This window comes from Chiloscyllium plagiosum, chromosome 9, assembly GCF_004010195.1.
Source record: "Chiloscyllium plagiosum isolate BGI_BamShark_2017 chromosome 9, ASM401019v2, whole genome shotgun sequence".
Classification (NCBI taxonomy): Eukaryota; Metazoa; Chordata; class Chondrichthyes; order Orectolobiformes; family Hemiscylliidae; genus Chiloscyllium; species Chiloscyllium plagiosum.
Window position 1 is genome coordinate 36,616,387 of NC_057718.1, and position 22,589 is coordinate 36,638,975.

The 22,589-nt window shown below is 41.4% G+C and overlaps 1 protein-coding gene across 6 annotated transcripts in view; it reads right to left on the reverse strand.

Annotated features, from left to right (window-relative positions):
* Positions 1 to 22,589, reverse strand: part of LOC122552779 (echinoderm microtubule-associated protein-like 4) — a 299,840-nt gene that overhangs the window by 117,420 nt on the left and 159,831 nt on the right. For all 6 annotated transcript variants that reach the window (XM_043695706.1, XM_043695703.1, XM_043695705.1 and 3 more), the window contains one exon: positions 12,268 to 12,397. In XM_043695706.1, coding sequence (XP_043551641.1) covers positions 12,268 to 12,397 — 130 coding nt within the window. The remainder of the gene's footprint in view (positions 1 to 12,267; positions 12,398 to 22,589) is intronic.

Genomic DNA, 22,589 nt, shown 5'->3' on the forward strand with positions numbered 1-22,589 from the left:
AGTATAAACCAGACCCGTTGTAAGTACGAGACCTGGTTGAGGCGACATTGCGGGGAATAAAATACTCATATTCTAGCAAACTCGTCTCTCAGTTCTTTTCTCCTGGTCTGTGTCAGACTACTCTCCTGCGAACCCGATCCTTGAGAATTTATAAAACAGCAAGGAATCCAGGTGTTCCAGTACATGAATTGCAATAGGCTTATGTGTAAGTACCACAAATAATTAGGAAAGCTATTACTGTTTTTATAATTGACTGGAAGAGGGGCTTAGCAGGAAAGACAGTGGGAACAGCAATGGCAGGAGTTTCTGGGAGTAAATCAGGAGACACAGCAGAGGCTCATCCTCAGAAAAAAAGTAGTTCACAGGAATGGTCCCAGGAATGAAAAGCTTAACATATGAGGAACATTTGAGGGCCTGGGTTTATAATTAATGGAGTTTAGAAGTATGAGGGGGGGTATCTAATTGGAACATTAGATCAGAATTAGATTAGAACACAAATCAGAAACGTAATGGATACTCTTTACTTCAGCTTCAACCACACTTCGGAAGCTTGTCACAATCCAGGTCAAAGCAGCCTGCTTGATCATCAATCCATCCATTACCTTTAGCATTAACTCCCTTCACCACCAACACATACTGGCAGCAGGGAGACAATCCTGAATGATCTGGACAAAATAGATGTTGGGAAGATGTTTCCATTAATAGGAGAGACTAGGTCCTGAGGGCACAAACTCATAATAAAGAGAAGACCTTTTGAAACAGAGACAAGGAGAAACTTGTACAGTCAGAGAGTGGTGCACCTATGGAATCCATTGCCACAGAAGGCTGTGGAGGCCAGGTCGCTGAACATATTTAAGACTGAGATAAAGTATCAAGGGGATCAAGGGTTTCAAGAGAAAACGGGAGAATGGGAATGAGAAACTTATCAGCCATGATTGAATGGCAGAGTAGACTCAAGGGCTGAACAACCTAATTTCTGCTCCTATGGTTTTGTGTTGGGGAATTAGGCCAGGGTGTCTGTACTGGTGATGTTGAAATGGGTGCAGGCAAATTGTGGAGTCATCAAACCAGACATTCACAATTCAATAGGTAAACAGGATCTAAGAAACAAGTGGCCTATCCCTAATTCATATGTTACAGTGCTTGGTCAATTGGATGCTAACAGGTCCATTTCACACCATGTTCGATGGCCATTGCTGGTACTGCTGAAGGTGCAGGAGAAAGCAGAACCATTGAGCCCCAAGATCAGGTAAATCTAAGATGTCAACAAAACTGGGTTGGCTAGTTCTGGTGAGGGGTGACAAGGAATATGTTCTATTGAACAGGCTGGATTATCACCTCAACATCAGTATAGGAATTCTGCAGAGTCCTCGGCCTCATCATTTTCAACTGATTTATCAATGCCTTTCCCTCCATTAAAGGTCAAAAGTGGGGAGGTTCACTGAAGATTACATGATGTTCAGCAGCATTTACAACATCTCCGATAATAAAGCCATCCACATACTACAAAATCTAGACAACATTCAAGCTTAGACTAATAATTTACAAACAATTTTCACACCACACAAGTACTAGACATTGTGCATCTCCAACATGACAATTTTTACATTTAATTGCATCACCATCACGGAATCCTCCATCTTGGGGGTTACCATTCACAACAAACTGAACTAGACCAGCATATAAATACTGTGGCAATAGGAATAAATCAGAGGCTAGAATTCATTGTCGAGTAACTCATCTTCCAATCCTTAATGCCTGTTCATTATCCACAAGGCACAAATCAGAAGCGTAATGGATACTCTTCACTTCAGCTTCAACCACACTTTAAAGCTTGTCACAATCCAGGTCAAAGCAGCCTGCTTGATCATCAATCCATCCATTACCTTTAGCATTAACTCCCTTCACCACCAACACATACTGGCAGCAGGGAGACAAGAGATTATCTTATGAAGTGATTGGCATATCAAAGATTGAATCTCAACTTCATCACTGGAACACCTTTCCTGCATCTACCCTATGTCGCCCTGTTAGAATTTTAAGTTTCTATGAGATCTCCCCTCTCATTCTTCTAAATTCCAGTAAATATAATCCTAACTGATTCAACTTCTCCTCATGTCAGTCTTGCCATCTCAACAAACAGAGTCTGAGAAATCTTTGCTGCACTCCCCGCATAGCATGCACATCTTTCCTCTGCGCACAGCATCCCAGGTGTGGTCTCAGGTCCTATATAATTGCAGCAAGACATCCCTGCTCCTGACTCTCATCGTCTCACTGTGAAGGTCAACATAGCATTTGCCATCTTCACCACCTGTGCATGCGCATGCTTATCTTCAGTGCCTGGTGTACAAGAGCACCAAAGTCTCATTTTGCATTCCCCTCTCTCAATTTAGAGTCATTCGGATAATAATCTGCCTTCCGGTTTTGTTCCCAAAGTGGATAACTTCACGTTTATCCACATTATATTACATCTGCCATGCGTTTGCCTACTCATTCAACATGTCTAAATCACAGAAAAATCCTTGCTTCCTCCACACTCTCCAACCCAGCTGCGTCATCTGCAAATTGTTTAACAAACTAATTTCCTGTTGTTAAAGAACATCTGCAGCCTAATTCAAATATGTTTCAGTGATTAACCACCATGTTAACCAACTACAAAAATTAAACATGTAATCTGTTACCTAGGTTTCATTCTGGCTTGTCTAGTATTATCATCTGTGATGACACTATTGTTATGAACCAGACCAGATACCCTCAAAACATATTGCGAAGGTAGTCTAGACCCTAACATTTTCTTACTTTGAAGGTAAATGTCAGGTGCTGTGTTCCAGATGTAATTTGATTCGTCAAACTACTCGATATTAAACCAAAACACAATTTATTCAAACACTATAGTAAAATACGAAAAGAAAAAACTTGGAATAACAACTCTATTGGAATACCTAACAGGATAATACATACAGTAACTATTATTAATTAGCTGTTCCAATATAGTAACATCCCACAAGCACATCCTTGGCAAAAAGCAACTTCAGAAAACAGACTTGCCTCCATGCAATCCAGCAGCCTCGGGAAAGAACTGCTAGCTTTGGCTGCAATGGAGAGGGGACAAATAGCTTCCATTTCAAGATACCAACAGCAACTGCTGTTGAAAATATCCTGGTTGTGCGAGAGCTCAACCCCACCCATTCAGGCAGCTTCAATTGCTCAACTTTTAAAAAAATACCAAGGCCTCACAAGCTGTTACCTCTACTGGTTTTCGTAGACTGCTCGTACCTCTGTCTTAAAACCTCTCTTCAAACAAAAAGGACAAAATAACTTCTTAAAGCCACTGTATCGACACACAATGGCTATCAGAGGTATATTTTGTCCTGAATTTTTTGTGAACAGCTTGTGAGACATGGGTTTTAGTTTTTTTTTAAAAAGTTGGAACCACAGAAGCAGCATGAAGGTGTGGGATTAAGCTCCTAAATAACCAGGATTTTAGTTTTTAAAAAATATATAATTTTATTGAAAAGAGATTTTTGGATATTACAACAAATACAAAACAAAATTCAAACCAATACAAAAACCCACTGATTACATAAATAAATAACAAAAAATGACAATAATAATAATAATAATAATAATAATAATAATAATACAGTTCAACGAAGCAAAGTAATAGCTCTCGACCATCGAGAGCATAAATTAATTCACATTCATTAAACCAGATTCATTAAACAGAATCGTTATGGCTATATAAAGGCTCTTATTAGTACGGCAGACAAATCTGTACCTAGGTAGCAGGATTTTAGTTTAACTTTCAGCAGTTGGAAGGGTTTGGAAGCTGCGACACATCTCTCCCTGCTACAACAAAACTCAAGTTCTCCCTCACTCTCCATTTTCGCTATGTTCTTTCCTCCTGGACTTGAGAAACGTTACATATGAAGCCATCTATTTTACTGAATTTGCCTCTGCCATGGATGTGTTTATGGATGTTACTATGGTGGAACGGTTACATATTTAAATTTTGTTGCGAAGTATTTTGATAGAGCTGAAGTTAAACTTTTTATTCTTATTTTGTCTGTATTTTAACAACAGTGTAAGAATAAAGTCAGTATTGCCTCAAGCTGGATATTTTCACTAATTGAGTTCCATGCAGAACACAATGCCTTCAGAAATAAGAAAATGTTGGGGTCTAGGCTATTTTCTTAATATATTTTGAGGAAGTGTGGTCTAATTCGTAACACATCAGCTTGGATCACAGTGATGTTTTGTGCTAATGAATAGCCATGGATTGCAAACATAAAAAATAGGAACCTGCCACCAGACGTTGTACATCCAACTCACTACTGCAATATTGCTGGCTTAATTTCTACACCTCAACCTCTGCCTGGAAACTGAGATTTCAGTATCTGATTAATTAAGCCCCCCTGCTGAGCACATTTTCCCATCTTACAGGCCCCATTAAATTCCACCTGAACTTCAGGTTGTAAGTTTGCTCGTGAGCTGGAAGATTTGTTCAGACGTTGTGTCATCATGCTGGGCAACATCATCAGTGAGCCTCCATTGAAGCGTTGGTGTTCTGTCCCACTTTCTATTTGTGCGTCTTGCTCTGTTAAGGTGGGTGATTTCACTTCCGCTTCTTTTTTTGAGAATTTGGTAAATGGGGTCCAAATGGTCACGTTTGTTGATGGAGTTCCGGTTCGAATGCCAGTCCTCTAGGAATTCCCATGTGTGTCTTTGTTTTGCCTATCCCAGGATCGATGTATTGTCCTGTGAAACTGGTGTCCCTCATCATCTGTGTATATTAATACTGCTGAGAGTTGGTGTTATAAAGTTGAAGATGTGTACTGTACCTTTAAGTGAAAACTGAAAACTGGCAAGCACAGGTCATGTCACAGAGTGTGCTGGAAAACTGAAAGGTGTAACATTTTGGCTATAACCTAGATATCAGTTGTTTTCATAGCAGTTCGAACTTAATCAGTTTAAATTATGCCCCAAGACATTATCAAACCAATGAGACAATTGATGTTTGTAGTATAAAATGCAAGCATTTTGGACAAATAGCCAGAAAGAGCACGACCTGCCATTGTCAGTTAGATTGCCCGAAAACATTCTCCATTGGAGGTAACTTTCTCATATGCAACATCCTTGCAACAGAAGACTGAAGACAACCCCGAGGTAATCGGTAAACGAGGAAGAGTGACACCAGAGCCGACAGCCATTGTCTAGTTTTGAGACAATGAGTTGAGTTGCTGTAAATTTAATAGGGGCTTTATTGGATCAGCATATTGCTACAGAGTGGGAGATAGATAACAAACCTTAAAGAAAAAGAAGGCTTAGAGTTGTAAATATTTATTGTTTAATGTTCACCTCAGAGTTAAAGAATAAAATCAATATTTTTTTGTTTAAGAGTGGAATTTGAGTAGTTCCGTTACCTCATACTCTAATAGATTATGAGGCGAGGTGAGCTTTTCTATGTGCTTGGTTTAATTAGCAGAAGGGTTTATTGCTGTGTCATAACAGCTTGAGGGTTCGAGTCTGTGATTTGGGCAGGTTTGTTGTAACATTGATCATATCCTTTGGTGGCTAGTTGGTGCTTGTGTTTCCCGGTGGCCAGTTTCCTGCCAGTCTGTCCAATGTAATGTTGTTGCATCAGACAGACTAGCAGGGATCTAGCCACCAGGATACACGAGCACCAATTAGCCACCAAAAGATTTGACCAACTATCACTAGTATCCTTATACACAGACGATGAGGGACACCAGTTCAACTGGGACGGGCTAAAGAAACACCCGCACAGGAATTCCTAGAGGCCTGACATTCAAACCGGAACTCCATCGTCAAACACGTCGATTTGGATCCCATGAACCAACCTCTCAAAAAAGAACCGGAAGTGATATCACCTAGCACAACAGACCGAGCAGGGAAATTTGCTAGAACTGCTTGGGAGGATTTAAACTAGTAAGGTGGGGGGGGGGTGGGACCCAGGGAGATAGTGAGGAAAGAGATCGATCTGAGACGGGTACAGCTGAGAACAGGAGTGAGTCAAACAGTCAGGGACAAGGTAGGACTAATAAATTAAACTGCATTTATTTCAATGAAAGGGGCCTAACAGGGAAGGCAGATGACCTCAGGGCATGGTTAGGAACATGGAACTGGGATATAATAGCAATTACACAAACATGGCTCAGGGATGGGCAGGACTGGCAGCTTAATGTTCCAGGATACAAAATGCGACAGAAAGGATAGAAAGGGAGGCAAGAGAGGAGGGGGAAATGGCATTTTTGATAAGGGATAGCATAACAGCTGTGCTCATGGAGGATATTCCCGGAAATATATCCAGGGAAGTTATTTGGGTAGAACTGACAAATAAGAAAGGATGATCACATTATTGGGATTGTATTATAGACCACCAAATAGTCAGAGGGAAATTGAGAAACAAACTTGTAAGGAGATCTCAGCTATCTGTAAGAATAATAGGGTAGTTACGGTTGGGAATTTTAACTTTCCAAACATCGACTGAGACTGCCATAGTGTTGAAGGTTTAGATGGAGAGGAATTTCTTAAGGGTATACAAGAAAATTTTCTGATTCAGTATGTACTTGTACCTACTAGAGAAGGTGCAAAACTTGACCTATTCTTGGGAAATAAGGCAGGGCAGGTGACTGAGGTGTCAATGGGGGAGCACTTTGGGGCCAGCGACCAAATTCTATTCGTTTTAAAATCGTGATGGAAAAGGATAGACCAGATCTAAAAGTAGCACTGCTGCCTCACAGCGCCTGAGACCCGGGTTCAATTCCCGCCTCAGGCGACTGACTGTGTGGAGTTTGCACGTTCTCCCCGTGTCTGCGTGGGTTTCCTCCGGGTGCTCCGGTTTCCTCCCACAGTCCAAAAGATGTGCAGGGTCAGGTGAATTGGCCATGCTAAATTGCCCGTAGTGTTAGGTAAGGGGTAAATGTAGGGGTATGGGTGGGTTTCGCTTCGGCGGGTCGGTGTGGACTTGTTGGGCCGAAGGGCCTGTTTCCACACTGTAATGTAATCTAAATCTAAATCTAAATTGGAGAAAGGCTAATTTTGATCATATTAGGCAAGAACTTTTGAAAGCTGATTGGAGGCATATGTTCACAGGTAAAGGGACGGCTGGAAAATGGGAAGCCTTCAGAAATGAGATAACAAGAATCCAGAGAAAGTACATTCCTGTCAGGGTGAAAGGGAAGGCTGGTAGATGCAGAGAATGTTGGATGACTAAAGAAATTGAGGGTTTGGTTAAGAAAAAGAAGGAAGCACATGTCAGGTATAGACAAGACAGATCGAGTGAATCCTTAGAAGAGTATAAAGGAAGTAGGAGTATACTTAAGAGGGAAATCAGGAGGGCAAAACGGGGACATGAGATAGCTTTGGCAAATGGAATTAAGGAGAATCCAAAGGGCTTTTACAAATATATTAAGGACAAAAGGGTAACGAGGGAGAGAATAGGGCCCCTCAAAGATCAGCAAGGTGGCCCTTCTGTGGAGCCACAGAAAATGGGGGAGATACTAAATGAATATTTTGCATCAGTATTTATTGTGGAAAAGGATATGGAAGAGATAGACAATAGGGAAATAGATGGTGACATCTTGCAAAATGTCCAGATTACAGAGGAGGAAGTGCTGGAGGTCTTCAAACAGTTAAAGGTGGATAAATCCCCAGGAACTGATCAGGTGTACCCGAGAACTCTGTGGAAAGCTAGAGAAGTGATTGCTGGGCCTCTTGCTGAGATACTTGTATCATCGATAGTCACCGGTGAGGTGCCGGAAGACTGGACATTGGTAAAGTGGTGCCACTGTTTAAGGGGGGCGATAAAGACAAGCCAGGGAACTATAGACCGGTGAGCCTGACCTCAGTGGTGGGCAGGGAGGGAGTCCTGAGGGACAGGACATACATGTATTTGGAAAGGCAAGGACTGATTCAGGATAGTTAACATGGCTTTGTTCGTGGGAAATCATGTCTCACAAACTTGATTGAGTTTTTTTGAAGAAGTAACCAAGAAGATTGATGAGGGCAGAGCAGTAGATGTGATCTATATGTGATCCATCAGTAAGGCATTCGACAAGGTTCCCCGTGGGAGACTGATTAGCAAGGTTAGATCTCACTGAATACAGGGAGAACTAGCCATTTGGATACAGAACTGGTTCAAAGGTAGAAGACAGAGGGTGGTGGTGGAGGGTTGTTTTTCAGATTGGAGGCCTGTGACCAGTGGAGTGCCACAAGGATCGGTGCTGGGCCCTCTACATTTTGTCATTTACATAAATGATTTGGTTGCGAGCAGAAGAGGTACAGTTAGTAAATTTGCAGATGACACCAAAATTGGACGTGTAGTGGACAGCGAAGAGGGTCCTTGAAGGTGGAGTTGCAGGTAGATAGGATAATGAAGGCAGCGTTTGGTATACTTTCCTCTATTGGTCAGAGTTCTGAGTACAGGAGATGGGAGGTCATGTTGCTGCTGTAAAGGACTTTGGTTAGGCCACTGTTTGAATATTGCGTGCAATTCTGGTCTCCTTCCTATCGGAAAGAGATTATGAAACTTGAAAGGGTTCAGAAAAGATTTACAAGGATGTTTCCATGGTTGGAAGATTTGAGCTATAGGGAGAGGCTGACCAGGCTGGGGCTGTTTTCCCTGGAAGATCGGAGGCTGAGGGGTGACCTTATAGAGGTTTACAAAATTATGAGGGGCATGGATAGGATAAATAGACAAAGTCTTTTCCCTGGGGTTGAGGAGTCCAGAACTACAGGGCATAGGTTTAGGGTGAGAGGGTAAAGATATAAAAGAGACCTAAGAGGCAACTTTTTCACGCAGAGGGTGGTACGTGTATGGAATGAGCTGCTAGAGGATGTGGTGGAGGCTGGTACAATTGCAACATTTAAGAGGCATTTGGATGGTTATATGAATAGGAAGGGTTTGGAGGGATATGGGCCGGGTGCTCGCAGGTGGGACTAGATTGGGTTGGGATATCTGGTCGGCATGGACGGGTTGGACCGAAGGGTGTGTTTCCATGCTGTACATCTCTATGACTCTATGACTGAGACACAAATAAAAAGAGGAACAGAACACCAGCACTTCAGCGAAGGTTCACTGATGTTACCTGGCATGATGATGAAATAAGCTCAGCTAGCATACCTACAACCTGAGCTACAAATCTTCACAAAAATCACATCCACCAGATGTTTCCTAATGGAAATCCAAGTGTCCTAGAAGGGGATAAAATGTTAAACTCTACCACAATCAAAATCAGATGGAAAAGTTTGCATACATTTAAACATAATTTTGGTCAGAGTCAGAGTCATAGAGCTGTACAGCATGGAAGCTCATCCACGCTGACCAGATATCTAAATTAATCTAATCCCATTTGCCAGCATTCGGCCCATATCCTTTTAAACCCTTCCTATTCATATACCCATCCAGCTGTCTTTTAAACGTTGTAATTGTTTCAGCCTCCACCACTTCCTCTAGCAACTCATTCCATACACACACATCCCTCTACATGAAAAAGTTGCACATCAGGATCCTTTTATATCTTTTCCCTCTCACCCTAAACCTATGCCCTCTAGTTCTGGACTCTCCCACCGCAGGGAAAAGTCTTCGTCTATTTATCCTACCCATGACCGTATGATTTTATAAACTGCTGAGGTCACCTCTCAGCCTCTGACACTCCAGAAAAAATAGCCCCCTTCACCACCCCCATAGCTCAAATCCTGGAACCCTGGCAACATCTTTGTAAATCTTCTCTGATCCTTTTCAAGTTTCACAACATCCTTCAGAATAGGAGGGAGAGTAGAATTGCACAGTGTTCTAAAAGTGGTTTAACCAATGTCCTGTGCAGCCGCAACATGACCCCCCTCCCCCCCAACTCCTCTACTCAATGCACTGATCAATAAAGGCAAACATACCAAATGTCTTCTTCACTTTCCTGTTGACTTGCAATTCTACTTTCAAGGAACTATGAACCTGAACTCCAAGGTGTCTCTGTTCAGCAACTCTCCCTGGGACCTTAACATTAAATGTTTACATCCTGCCCTGATTTGACTTCCCAAAATGCAGCACCTCACATTTGTCAAAATTAAGCTCTATCTGCTATTCCTCCGTCCACTGGCCCATCTGATTGAGGTCCTGTTGCATTCTGAGTTAACCTTCTTTGCTGTCCACTAATTTTGGTGCCATCTGCAAACTTACTAACCATACCTCCTATGTTCACATCTAAATCAATTATATAATTGACAAAAAGCAGTGGACCCACCACTGATCCTTGTGGCACACTATTGGTCACAGGCCTCCAGTCTGAAAAGCAATCCTCCCCAATCACCCTCTGTTGTCTACTGTCAAGCTAGTTCGGTATGCAAACACCTAACCCGCCTTCTACTTCATGTGATCTAACCTTGCTAACCAGTCTACCATGAGGAACCTTTTTGAACGCCTTACTGAAGTCCATATAGATCATATCCACTGCTCTACCTTCATCCTCCAACAACTTGCCACCACCATGTCAGGCTCACTGGTCTATAGTTCCCTGGCTTTTCCTTAGCACTTTTCTTAAATAGTGGCACCACATCAACCAACCTCCAATCTTCCGGCATGTCACCTGTGTCTATCAATGAAACAAATATTTCAGCATGGGGCCCAGCAATCACTTCCCTAGCTTCCCACAGCCAGGGTGTACCTGCTCAGGCCCCAGGGATTTATCCATCTTTACGCATTTTAAGGCTCCCAGCACCTCCTCCTCTGTATTATGGACATTTTTTAATATGTCAAAATTTATTTCCCCAAGTTCTCTCCGTATCTTTCTTTACAGTAAACACTGATGGAAAATACTCAATTAATATCTCCTTCATCTCCCGTGGTTCCATACGTAGGCTGCCTTGCTGATCTTTGAGGAGCCTATTCACTCCCAGTTACTCTTTTATCCTCAATGAATTTGTAGAATCCTGCTGAAATATTTGTTTCATTGATAGACACAGGTGACATGCCGGAAGATTGGAGGTTGGTTGATGTGGTGCCACTATTTAAGAAAGGTGCTAAGGAAAAGCCAGGGAACTATAGACCAGTGAGCCTGACATGGTGGTGGCAAGTTGTTGGAGGATGAAGGTAGAGCAGTGGATATGATCTATATGGACTTCAGTAAGGCGTTCAAAAAGTTTCCTCATGGTAGACTGGTTAGCAAGGTTAGATCACATGAAGTAGAAGGCGGGTTAGGTGTTTGCATACCGAACTAGCTTGACAGATTCTCCTTAACCTTATTCCCCAAAGCTATTTCAGGTTTCAGCCCTTTTTTTGCCCTCCTGATTTCCCTCTAAGTATTTTTCTACTGCCTTTGTACTTTTCTAGGGATTCAATCGATCCCTGCTGTCAATACCTGACATATGCTTCCTTCTTTTTCTTGACCAAAACCTCAATTCCTCCAGTCATCCAGCATTCCCTACACCTACCAGCATGCCCGAACCAGAACATACTGTTGTTGAATTCTTGTTATCTCATTTTTGAAGGCTTCTGACTTTCTCGCCACCTCGTTACCTGCGACTATCTGCCCTCAGTCAACTTTTGAAAGTTCTTACCTAATATCATAAAAATGGACCTTCCTCCAATTTAGAACTTCAACTTTTAGATCTGGTCTATCCTTTTCCATCATTATTTTGAAACTAATAGAATTATGATCACTGTCCCTGAATAACTCCCCCACTGACACTAACATAAAAGGAAACTTATAAAATTAAACTGCTATATATTTATGATCATATATCATTCCTGTAAGCACAACTAAACATTATCAATGCAAGCCTCTTCTTTCTATCTTTTCAACACCATTGTGCAAAAGATTAAAACAGTCTACTTCGTAATTACTAAAATCAATGCTGGTGATTTCTGTCAGATCTTTGAGGTGGACAAGTTTTGGCAAACTTGTGAGCCGGTGTCAAAAAATGAGAGCAATAAATGAATGTTCCTTGCAAATAAGTTCAGCACAGGAACTCAAAATGCACCCCAATCAATGAAAAGCAACTTACGTTTTAGTTGACATGGTTAATATTACCTAGCACACATCCTCCACATCATTTCATCAATACGAATGCATCAGTATATCATGCACAGGTTTACTTCAAATTTAAAACCCATTAATACTGCATATAAAAACTATCTAACGATCTTAATCTTCAACAGTTTGGAGCCCTATACCTTAAACATCAGATTTCTATGAAGGCTTCTCTTTACAACTCTGTTACATACATCTTAAAAAAAATACAAGTGTCTACCTCTTAGCAGCAGAAGACAGCGTTTCCTTTCTGGCAACAGACAGAGCTGAGCTATGCATTGGTTTCCTGGTCATTGGGCTCCCATTTGTTATACAAGACAGGGAATAGGCTTCACGCAATGTTGACTGCCCTGAAATAAAATAAGGCAAGATGATAATTTTACAACCTTACAAAACCGCATATAATATTATTTATTCCAAGAGTGACGGCCTTAGTGCCTTTGTTGAAAGACTTTGCACTTGCATGTAGTGAAAATTATTGTGATTATGCTAACCGTTACACTGCAAGGTGGCATCCCACAATAATGAAATGAAAACAGAAAATCCCCCAAATTCCCAGCAGGACAGGCAGTATTTGTGGAGGCAATCTGATGAAAATTCATTGAGTTATTACTTCAACTCTGCTCCCTTTTCTTTAGGCACATCCTGACCTGTTGAGTATGTCGGAGAAAGTGAGGACTGCAGATGCTGGAGATCAGAGCTGAAAAATGTGTTGCTGGAAAAGCGCAGCAGGTCAGGCTGCGTCCCAGGAGCAGGAGAATCGACGTTTCGGGCATAAGCCCTTCTTCAGGAATGAGGAGGGTGTGCCAAGCAGGCTAAGATAAAAGGTAAGGAGGAGGGACTTGGGGGAGGGGCGTTGGGAATGCGATAGGTGGAAGGAGGTTAAGGTGAGAGTGATTGGCCGGAGAGGTCAGGAAGAAGATTGCAGGTCAAGAAGGCAGTGCTGAGTCCGAGGTTTGGGACTAAGATAAGGTGGCCTGGAGGAAGAGTGCCTCATCTTCCGCCTAGGAATCCCCCAACCACAAGGGATGAATGCAGATTTCTCCAGCTTTCTCATTTCCCCTCCCCCCACCTTATCTCAGTCCCAACCCTCGGACTCAGCACCGCCTTCTTGACCTGCAATCTTCTTCCCGACCTCTCCGCCCCCACCCCGGCCTATCACCCTCACCTTAACCTCCTTCCACCTATCGCATTCCCAACGCCCCTTCCCCAAATCCCTCCTCCCTACCTTTTATCTTAGCCTGCTTGGCACACCCTCCTCATTCCTGAAGAAGGGCTTATGCCCAAAACGTCGATTCTCCTGCTCCTGGGATGCTGCCTGACCTGCTGCGCTTTTCCAGCAACACATTTTTCAGCTGTTGAGTATGTCCAATACTTTTGTTATTCCAGAATCTCAGCATTTCAGTTTTATTGCAACAATGATGTAATGTCAAATATTTTAAAGATAGATCTTATGGTACTAGTTGTCTCTACTCAGACTATCAGGCTAAAACTGAAACCTGCAGAAGATGGTACAATGTCACTGGCTAAGTTCCAGGAGATTTTAAACTGAAATGAAATGGGGCAAGTAGGGTTAAAATCACTTCAACTATTTCAATTTGTTGTACTGTTTTTCAGAGCTCCTCCACATCACAACAAATCACTATGAAAAAAATAATGACTAAGTAGGAATATTCTACGGAAGAGTTAAATCATTTGGTGGTTTATCACACATATTTAGCTACATGAAGAAGTCATACAATGCAACAAATATTAAATGTTCTGATTTCAGAATATTATGACAGATTTTTAAACTGAAAATGGAACTACTTAGAATGTACTAAAACCAATTATAAAACAGTTATGACTACAATGCACGAGTGTCCAGTAGAACATTAGGGATCATGTTTACTTCACAAAAATAAAATAAAATTTTAACACTTTTGCAAGCCCAAGTGCCTAAGGCAATAATATAGTTTGAATTAGATAGGTTTTTAAATATAAGGATGAGGTGAGATTCAAACAAAGGGAGACTTAAAAATGTAAAGAGAAACATTAGTCACAATAACAGGGTATTGGTTGGCATAACGATGGGAACAGTAGGCAAGAAGGAAGAGAATTTAATGGCAATAGTTGCACTTGAAGGTAGAGTCCATTTAATAATAGCAATATAAAGATGACATCATTGGATCTGTGTGTGAAGGCTCAAATGATTTGGAATAAGATAGGTGAACAAGTGCTACAGATAGAGATAAAATGATTGCACTCTCATCATTATTTTGGAGGCAGATTTACAATGGACTCAAAGCAAGGAAGTAAACATTTCAGGACATACAACATTTTTTTAAAAAGATACAGTGCGAAAATGAACAGGAATAACCTTAATAGTAAAATATAAGGCAAGGATATTGGTGAGAAGGAATCTTGTTTGGTGTATCAAGTAGTATAACCAGTATGTGTAGAGACTGAATATGGCAAGGATCAGAAAAGGCTGGTGGAATTAGCTTTTGTACCTTCAAGTTCTAGTTATACCACTGGAGAGAGAACTGACCAGGACAATTTGAGAATGTAACAAAAGCAATGTCATAATTACGAGATAACGTAATCGTTATCTAGACTGGACCAACCAAATTGAAAGAGATAGTCTTGAATAGGAACTTGTTGAATGCTTACATCAGTTTCCCAGAACTGTAAATTGTAGAATAACTAGGGATAAAGTTATTCTGGGTCTAATATTATGCATAAAGATAGCCTGAATTAGTAATCTCATGGTAAAAATGCAATGTGGGTGGGTTGTTATCGGTGATAAAATTATCCAATGTCTTAGAAATTTGAATAACGTACCACATCAGAGATGGCTATACAAATAATAGTTCACATGGTGTAGTGGCTAACATATTAGCATTGATAAGCAAGCAAAAAGGAGGGATAAATAGATCATTTTCAGGCTGGCAAGCTGCAATTAGTGGTGTTCCAAAGGGAATAAATGTTAGAGCCTCAACTATTAACTAGATTAATGACTAAGATGAGCAGAAAGAATATGGTAGCTAGATTTGAAGATGACACCAAGATAGCTAGGAAAGTAAGTTGTCAGCAAATAAAGGACTGAATCTTATGATTTTTAGCTAAATGTAAGTTACACAGCTTTTTGAAAGGTTTTTCACCCCAAGATTTAGCAAGATTTCTAACCAAATCATATCAAACCCGCATCATTAACGATCTACACCACACCATGGTGTCCTGCTTGTTTGATTCTATCGCCATCTTACCGTACACTGTTCCTGGAACTATCTACCATTCACTGGATATCCACATAAGACTGCCATCCCTGGAGTTTGCATCATCTTTAAAAGGCTTTGTGTACCTAAACCCTTGGCAATCTGGCAACGTCCTTCCCCAGCACTGCAATGGTATAGTCTGGCGATACCACTCATGAGCAATGTAATGGCATAGCAACCACAAAGACACACTGATCACTGCTCACACAGCTGGGCATGGCTGACACTTCCTCATACATGCAACCCATCCTCTCACCCTCATCACTGTTAAACAGCCATGCCACACACTTTACCTGCCCTTAGCTACATCCCGTTTAAACATCGTAAGTCACTGCTACTCTGCCCCCAAAGTCCAACAGACACCCACAGCTTGTTACTGCCCAGTAGGAGGCTATCACAGGCAAACAATCAGTAAGCTCTAGACACAAGCTTTTATTGATAGCCAGCAAAAGCAAACACCAACAAAACCGACAGAAGCTGAAGTTCATATCCACAATGCCAATGAAATGCTGGCAATACGACCAAAGCATATTTTACATTCCACGATGGTTTTCTGCATTCAGCTTAGATCTACTGAAATCGGGCATCAATCTGATCCTGGCTGACTGGTTGGAGCCAATGCAGCTAAACTCTCCTTCCCAGTGTCCTGTCCTTCTTGTAATTCTGCTCCCAGTTCCTCAACGTCAAACACATCACCCCATTCTCTACTCCAAGTGTGCAGAGCACATCTTTCCAGGATGATGTCCCACACTGTCTCCGAATTATACTGGAGGGTGCCCAGACCAACCCAAGCAGAAGAAATGCATCTTCAGCAGCTCCAGCATCTGGGCCACTAGTCGAAGGTGCCTCATCAACTGAGCAACCAACACATTACATTAAAAAGGGAATGTCTAATACACTCCAACTCAACCCGTCCCTATTCCAGAACCACAATCATGCAAGTTGTCACTGCTTTCAGTCCTTCGTGATACATAAATGACAAATGATGTCGTGGTGTTACTGTTGTCCTGCAGCACCTTGGAAGTTTTATAAGTGATGGGACCCACTTGGCCAGTAATTAATCTTTTAAATCATCACTGCTAACTTCTGCAACACTGAATGTTTAATTTGCAAGCACTATTGGTATGTTGCACTTTGCTTCTGACCAGCATTTGACATCTAAACAGGTTTACTCTACATGCAAATGGGTGAGGAAATGATTGTAAACTATATGCAGCTAAAGTCTGGAAGAACGAGCTTTATGTATTTGCCCCATTTGAAGTCCTACTATCCAACAGACATGGATCCTGGGTGTTCTCCCAAATGACACTGACTCCACCCACCTTGATAGTTGCCCAAGTCATTTTCTAGTTGCATTTCACATCTAAAGAATGGCATGTGATGGCAGGGAACACAGCTTGTTGCTGGCACCATTCGTACCAGGCTCCATCTTCCCCAGAGAATGCCATGTTATCTTTTATCTCTCTCTACCCTGACAACCTATTTCTAACCCAAACCCATGTGGAAACCCACAGCATTAAACTTTGTTTCCAACACTCTCTTGTCTCCTGAACATTATATCTTAGTGATGTCCATCTTGCTCCTGTATGTTCTCACCATAGAGGCCATGATGGTGGTTAATGTCAATAACTCATCAACCCCTTAATGCTGATCTGCATACCTTCGTATACCTTGAAATCTTACTCATCACCGTCATCGTCTCTAATCGCTCCAGATGTGTCTGCATTCCACCCTCAGTTGAGACTACACACCCCTTTTGGCAGTAATCACCCCACTGTCTCTACAGGCCTCCTTTCTCCCCACAACAAACCAAAGGCTTCCAGAACTGTACAGGTCATTCTCCTATAATGCACATTTCGTCAAAGCGATTTGGATGTAACACAATTGGTGAACAATTTTTTTTAAACTAGAGTGCTTCCTGAAATGTACAGTACTGTACTCAGTAATTTTCAGCCCTGTTTTTTGCAAATCTTGTTGTGTTTTCCACGAATATGGAAGGACAAAGTTGCAAGAATGTAAACAGGAACCATCCAGGTGAAAAAAATCTTGGTTGGTGACGAAACCTGCAGCTAAAAGTGATGATGCTGATGAACCACAGCCCCTGTCTTAATACAGTACTGTAACTCAGCAAACTCAGAAATCCCTCCAAATTACTTTCCAATTTTTCAGGGTAATGTGCTTAAATTTATTGTATTATTTCATTAAAATATATGATATCAATATTTACTTTGACTATGCTATCATTTGTATCAGGATTATTATATTTGTTTCAATTTTTTCTGATATTTTTGGTAGTCCGCCCCCAACCTGTTTTTCCCATAGACTCCATTATTTCTATTGCACGATTTCCTATAACGCTAAGTCCCACGAGAATGTAACTACCACATTACAGAAGAACAGACTGTATTCACCTCAGAAATCTGACCGATTTCAACAAGCAGTCCCCAAAGATGAGCTGACAAAACCCCTGACTGCTGTGTTTTGGAATTTGAAATTCTATGAAGCGTGGACAGCACGGTGGCACAGTGGTTAGCACAGCTGCCTCACAGTGCCAGAGATCCGGGTTCCCACCTCAGGCAACTGTGTGTGGAGTTTGCACATTCTCCCAGTGTCTGTGTAGGTTTCCTCCAGGTGTTCCGGTTTCCTCCCACAGTCCAAAAACGTGCAGGTTAGGTGAATTGGCCATGCTAAACTTCCCGTAGTGTTAGGTGAAGGGGTAAATGTAGGGGAATGGGTCTGGTGGGTTGCTCTTCAGAGGGTCGGTGTGGACTTTTTGGGCTGAAGTAATCTAATTTAATCTAATCATTACAAGCACGGTGGACAACAATGATCCAGTCGATGTGGTGGACCTAGATTTCCAAAAGGCCTTTGACAAGGTGCCACACAGAGGCTGCGGCATAAGATAAGGATGCATGGCATTACAGGTAAAGTAGTAGCATGGATAGAGGATTGGTTGACGAACGGGAAGCAAAGAGCTGGGATAAATGAGTGCTATTCTGGCTGGCAGAGACTAGTAGTGTGCCTCAGGGCTCAGTGTTGGAACCACAATTATTCACAATTTATACAGATGACTTGGAGTTAGGGACCATGTGTAGCATGTCAAAGTTTGCAGATGACACGAAGATGAGTGGCAGAGCAAAATGCGCAGAGGACTGGGAAACTTTGCAGAGGAATATAGATACTTGAATGAGAGGGCAAAGGTCTAGCAGATGGAATACAATGTTAATAAATGCGAAGTCATCCATTTTGGTAGGAGTAATAGTAAAAAGGATTATTATTTGAATAGTTAAAAAGTTGCAGCATGCTGCTGTGCAGAAGGACCTGGGTGCCCGTGTGCATGAATCACAGAAGGTTGGTCTGCAGGTACAACAAGTAATTAAGGTGGCAAATGGCATTTCATACTTCATTGCTAAAGGGATTGCATTTAAAAGCAGGGAGGTTATGTTGCAGCTGTATGGGGTGCTGGTGAGGCCACTCCTGGAGTACTGTGTGCAGTTTCGGTCTCCTTATTTGAGAAAGGATGGACTGGCACTGGAATGGGTGCAGAGAAGGTTCACTAGGTTGATTCCATAGTTGAGGGGGTTGGCTTATGAGGAGAGACTGAGTAGACAGGATTATATTCATTGGAATTCAGAAGAATAAGGTGGGGATCTTATAGAAACAAAATTATGAAAGGTACAGATAAGATAGAATGCTTCCACTGACAGGTGAAACCATGACAAGAGGGCAAAGCCTCAAGATTAGAGGAAGCAGATTTAGGACTGAAATGAGAAGGAACTTCTTCACCCAGAGGGTTGTAAATCTATGGAATTCCTTGCCCAGTGAAGTAGTTGATGCTACTTCAGTAAACGTTTTCAAAGCCAAGAGAGATTTTCTTTTTGAACAATAAAGGAATTAAGGGATACAGTGAGAGCGTGGCTAAGTGGATCTGTGTTCACAAAATGATCAGCCATGATCATATTGAATGGCAGAGCAGGCTCGAAGGGCCAGACAGCTTACTTCTGCTCCAGTTCTTATGTTTTCAGCTCCCTGACTGATGATATGCAATTTCTCAGACAACGTGCACTGGCCCTAACTGTTGCTCACTCCCAGGAATGTAGATAGACGGATCCACTGACAATGGAGCAGCCCAAGCAGATGACCAACCTGTGGACTGTCATGCCTACCCACCTTCCTTGAATGGACTGAGAACCAGTCATATCCATTTTTCCCCACATGGTCACTTGCAAGGCATGGATGCTGTGAACATGCGGGTTGGTTGATAAGTCAGCAGTCCTGAGATACAGACTGATTCAATCTGTGAGCCGAAAACCAGTCACTGCACTCAAAGATGCCCTTGCAGGAGTCTTGCAATGTGAGATTCTGGTGTGCCATGCAATGCAAGTCTTTGCTTCTGAAATGGACTACAAGTGGATTGGAAGGGTGTCATGATGATCATGAAGATGGGGCAAATGTTGGATGAGGAGTGATTGGTGCTGGTACCCACAGATCATCCCAGACATGCTATTTGATTTTGAGCAACATGGAGTTTCCACGCAACCAGCAGTGAGCTGAAGTTGCTATTCCTGGCCAGACTTCTGTATCGAGTGTTCTTGACACTTAGCTTGCTTGGAGTGTAATAAGATAGAAGTCGCATCTGACTGAGGCAAACTGCAGCATTAAAAGGGTTATAACACTGCTACTTGCCACTGACTAATGAGAAACTCGCCTTACCACTCAGCAAACACAAAGGCAGTGCAATGGATTACTCTCAATGTCTACACAAGTCCACCCTGGGTTTATCCTGTGATTCTATCATAAATCTCGTCATAAACAACATTTTCAGGCCCTAAGAAGATTCTGCCCAAAGAGACTGGAAAGGAATATACATAGGTCAAGTTGCTAAGCAAAATTTAGCACATGGTAATAGTATCACAGATGAGATTACTCAAATATGAAAGGAACTTGAATTGGTGATGGTGGTACTGAACACCTCTGTTCATTGTCCACTTCAATAATTTACATTGAGATATAGAGGAGATTTGAAACCTTCAGGGGATACCCAAACAAGCATAGTGAATTCTTAAGATCAAAGAAGCTTGCAAAAGGATATTTGTAAGATGGAAACTGAGCTAAAAAGAACACTGGCAATAAATGTGCAATGATGTTTGATTTAAAAAAACACTGAATTTAATTTATTGTGTAATGTAAAAATGAAGAAATGTACAATTTCCATGTTTTAGCCATGGATAATCCAAGTTCTGCGAAAGAATGGAGTGTGGCTCCAATACTGAAGCACTGAAGTATAACAGGTGAGTAACCAAGCTCTGATACCACATTCCCCCAGTCCTCACCAAAGAGTAAGATACGAGCTCATGTACTGACATGCTGCAAGTCATGTCATGGCAATGTAGCTGGAACATTAGCCCTAAGCAATACAAAGCAAAAACAGCTTTCTTTTAAAGATCTACACTGCCACTGTTAACCATTTTCCTCCCGCATTTTGTTTGTTAACTTTAACCCTTTTTTTCCTAATTTTTCCTACATTGTACATGATGACACTTCAAAACCAAAACCTTTGTTAACTGTAAAGCATTTGTGATATCCTGATGTCATGAAGCTACTATATCACAGCAAGTCTTTCTTTCCTAATCCAACTATACACTACTCCCAGCTTAAAAAAAAAGCTTAAACTCTCTATTATCATGTTGTTTTCCTTGTTTATGTTAGAAGTGTAAATAGGTGTTCAAAAATTATTCTAATGACTTTCACTTTCATATTTCCAGCCAACTGAAAGCCCATTTCTTATCATAGCATGCAAGTGCTTGCTGCAAAGAATAATGCTTATATTGTTTTAAAGGGAAAATAGAAATTCCCCTCCTATCTTTAGGGTACTATTTCAAAGTTAATTATGATTCTTGGAAAAAAGGAGCCTCACATGTTTACTTTTAGGATGTGCATGCTAGCATATTACTTGAAAAGACATTCACAGTCCTGCTAATTGATTGCATGGAGATGCTAATGAAGATACTCTTCTAATTTAGGCTTGGTCTCTCCTTCAAGTGTTTACAGGCTAATTTTGAATAATGCAAGTCACTTACAATACTGGTCCCTTGCTGATGTGTCCAGGAATACCAACAGCAGTTAGCACTATAATCACTGAAATGAATAGGCAGCAAAATACTGGTGTACTCATTCGTCCCAATCAACAGACATACGTTAATTGAAGAACAGAATGCTTTAAGGGAGTTATTGAACTTCGTTCCCATTATTACACACTGGTGATGCAAATATACAGTTAGAATATTGCAGTTATGTTTCATGATATTAAGATTGTTCCTAACTTCACCACTTTAACTGTTTTTCTCCACAAACGCTGCCAGCACTGCTGAACATTCCCATCGTTTACTGCTACTATGTTAAAAACAAGATCCTTCATGCTTCCAGCAAACATCCCCAATGCAGAAAACAAAATATGGAAGAAAGATGTCACATTAAATGCTACCAAAGTTTCAAAAGATAATACCAGCTAAGCGAAATAACAGATTAACTGGAAAAAAATTGTTCCTGGAGTTTTTGTTTTCCATACAAACCAACCACACTATGTCCTTACTGCAAATCACCAGGGAAATATCAAACAAACAAGCAAAGAGCTCTATATTATTCAAAAGATAGTAGTCACATGCAAAGATGGAAGTAAAATAAATTTTAGTAATTGGTGACCATGATAGAGGCCAAGTTGTCAAAGTTCATGGAAGTAAAACATGAGTGAACTCTGTTCTGGATTCCATCAACATCCTGAGAATTGTTAGAGCTGAACTATAATGTCTAAGGGTTATCTTTGTTTTAACAATCAATGATAAATATTGAGAGGTCAATGCATTGCCATATGATGATTAAGCAACAGCTCAGACAATAGGGGTCGAACCCAGACTCAATAGGTTTAATGGACTTCTTAGGTACAGACAATGTTTGGAAAGTTGTTTTTGATACTTGTTTATGGGATGTGGGCATCACTGGCTAGGTGAATATTTACTGAACATGTTTAATTTCAGACGAAGATGTGGTGAACTGCCTGCACGAACCATTACAATTCCTGAAGTGTGGGTACACCCACAGTGCTGTTTGGAAGACGATTCCAGATTTTAACCCCATGTTAATGTAGAGGCGGCGATGTACATCCAAGTCAAGATGGTGTGTAGCATGGAGGAGAATTTGCAGGTGGTAGCATTCCCATGTATCAGATGCTCTTATCCTCGGAGAGGGGAGGAGGGAGGGAGAGGGGAGGAGGGAGGGAGAGGGGAGG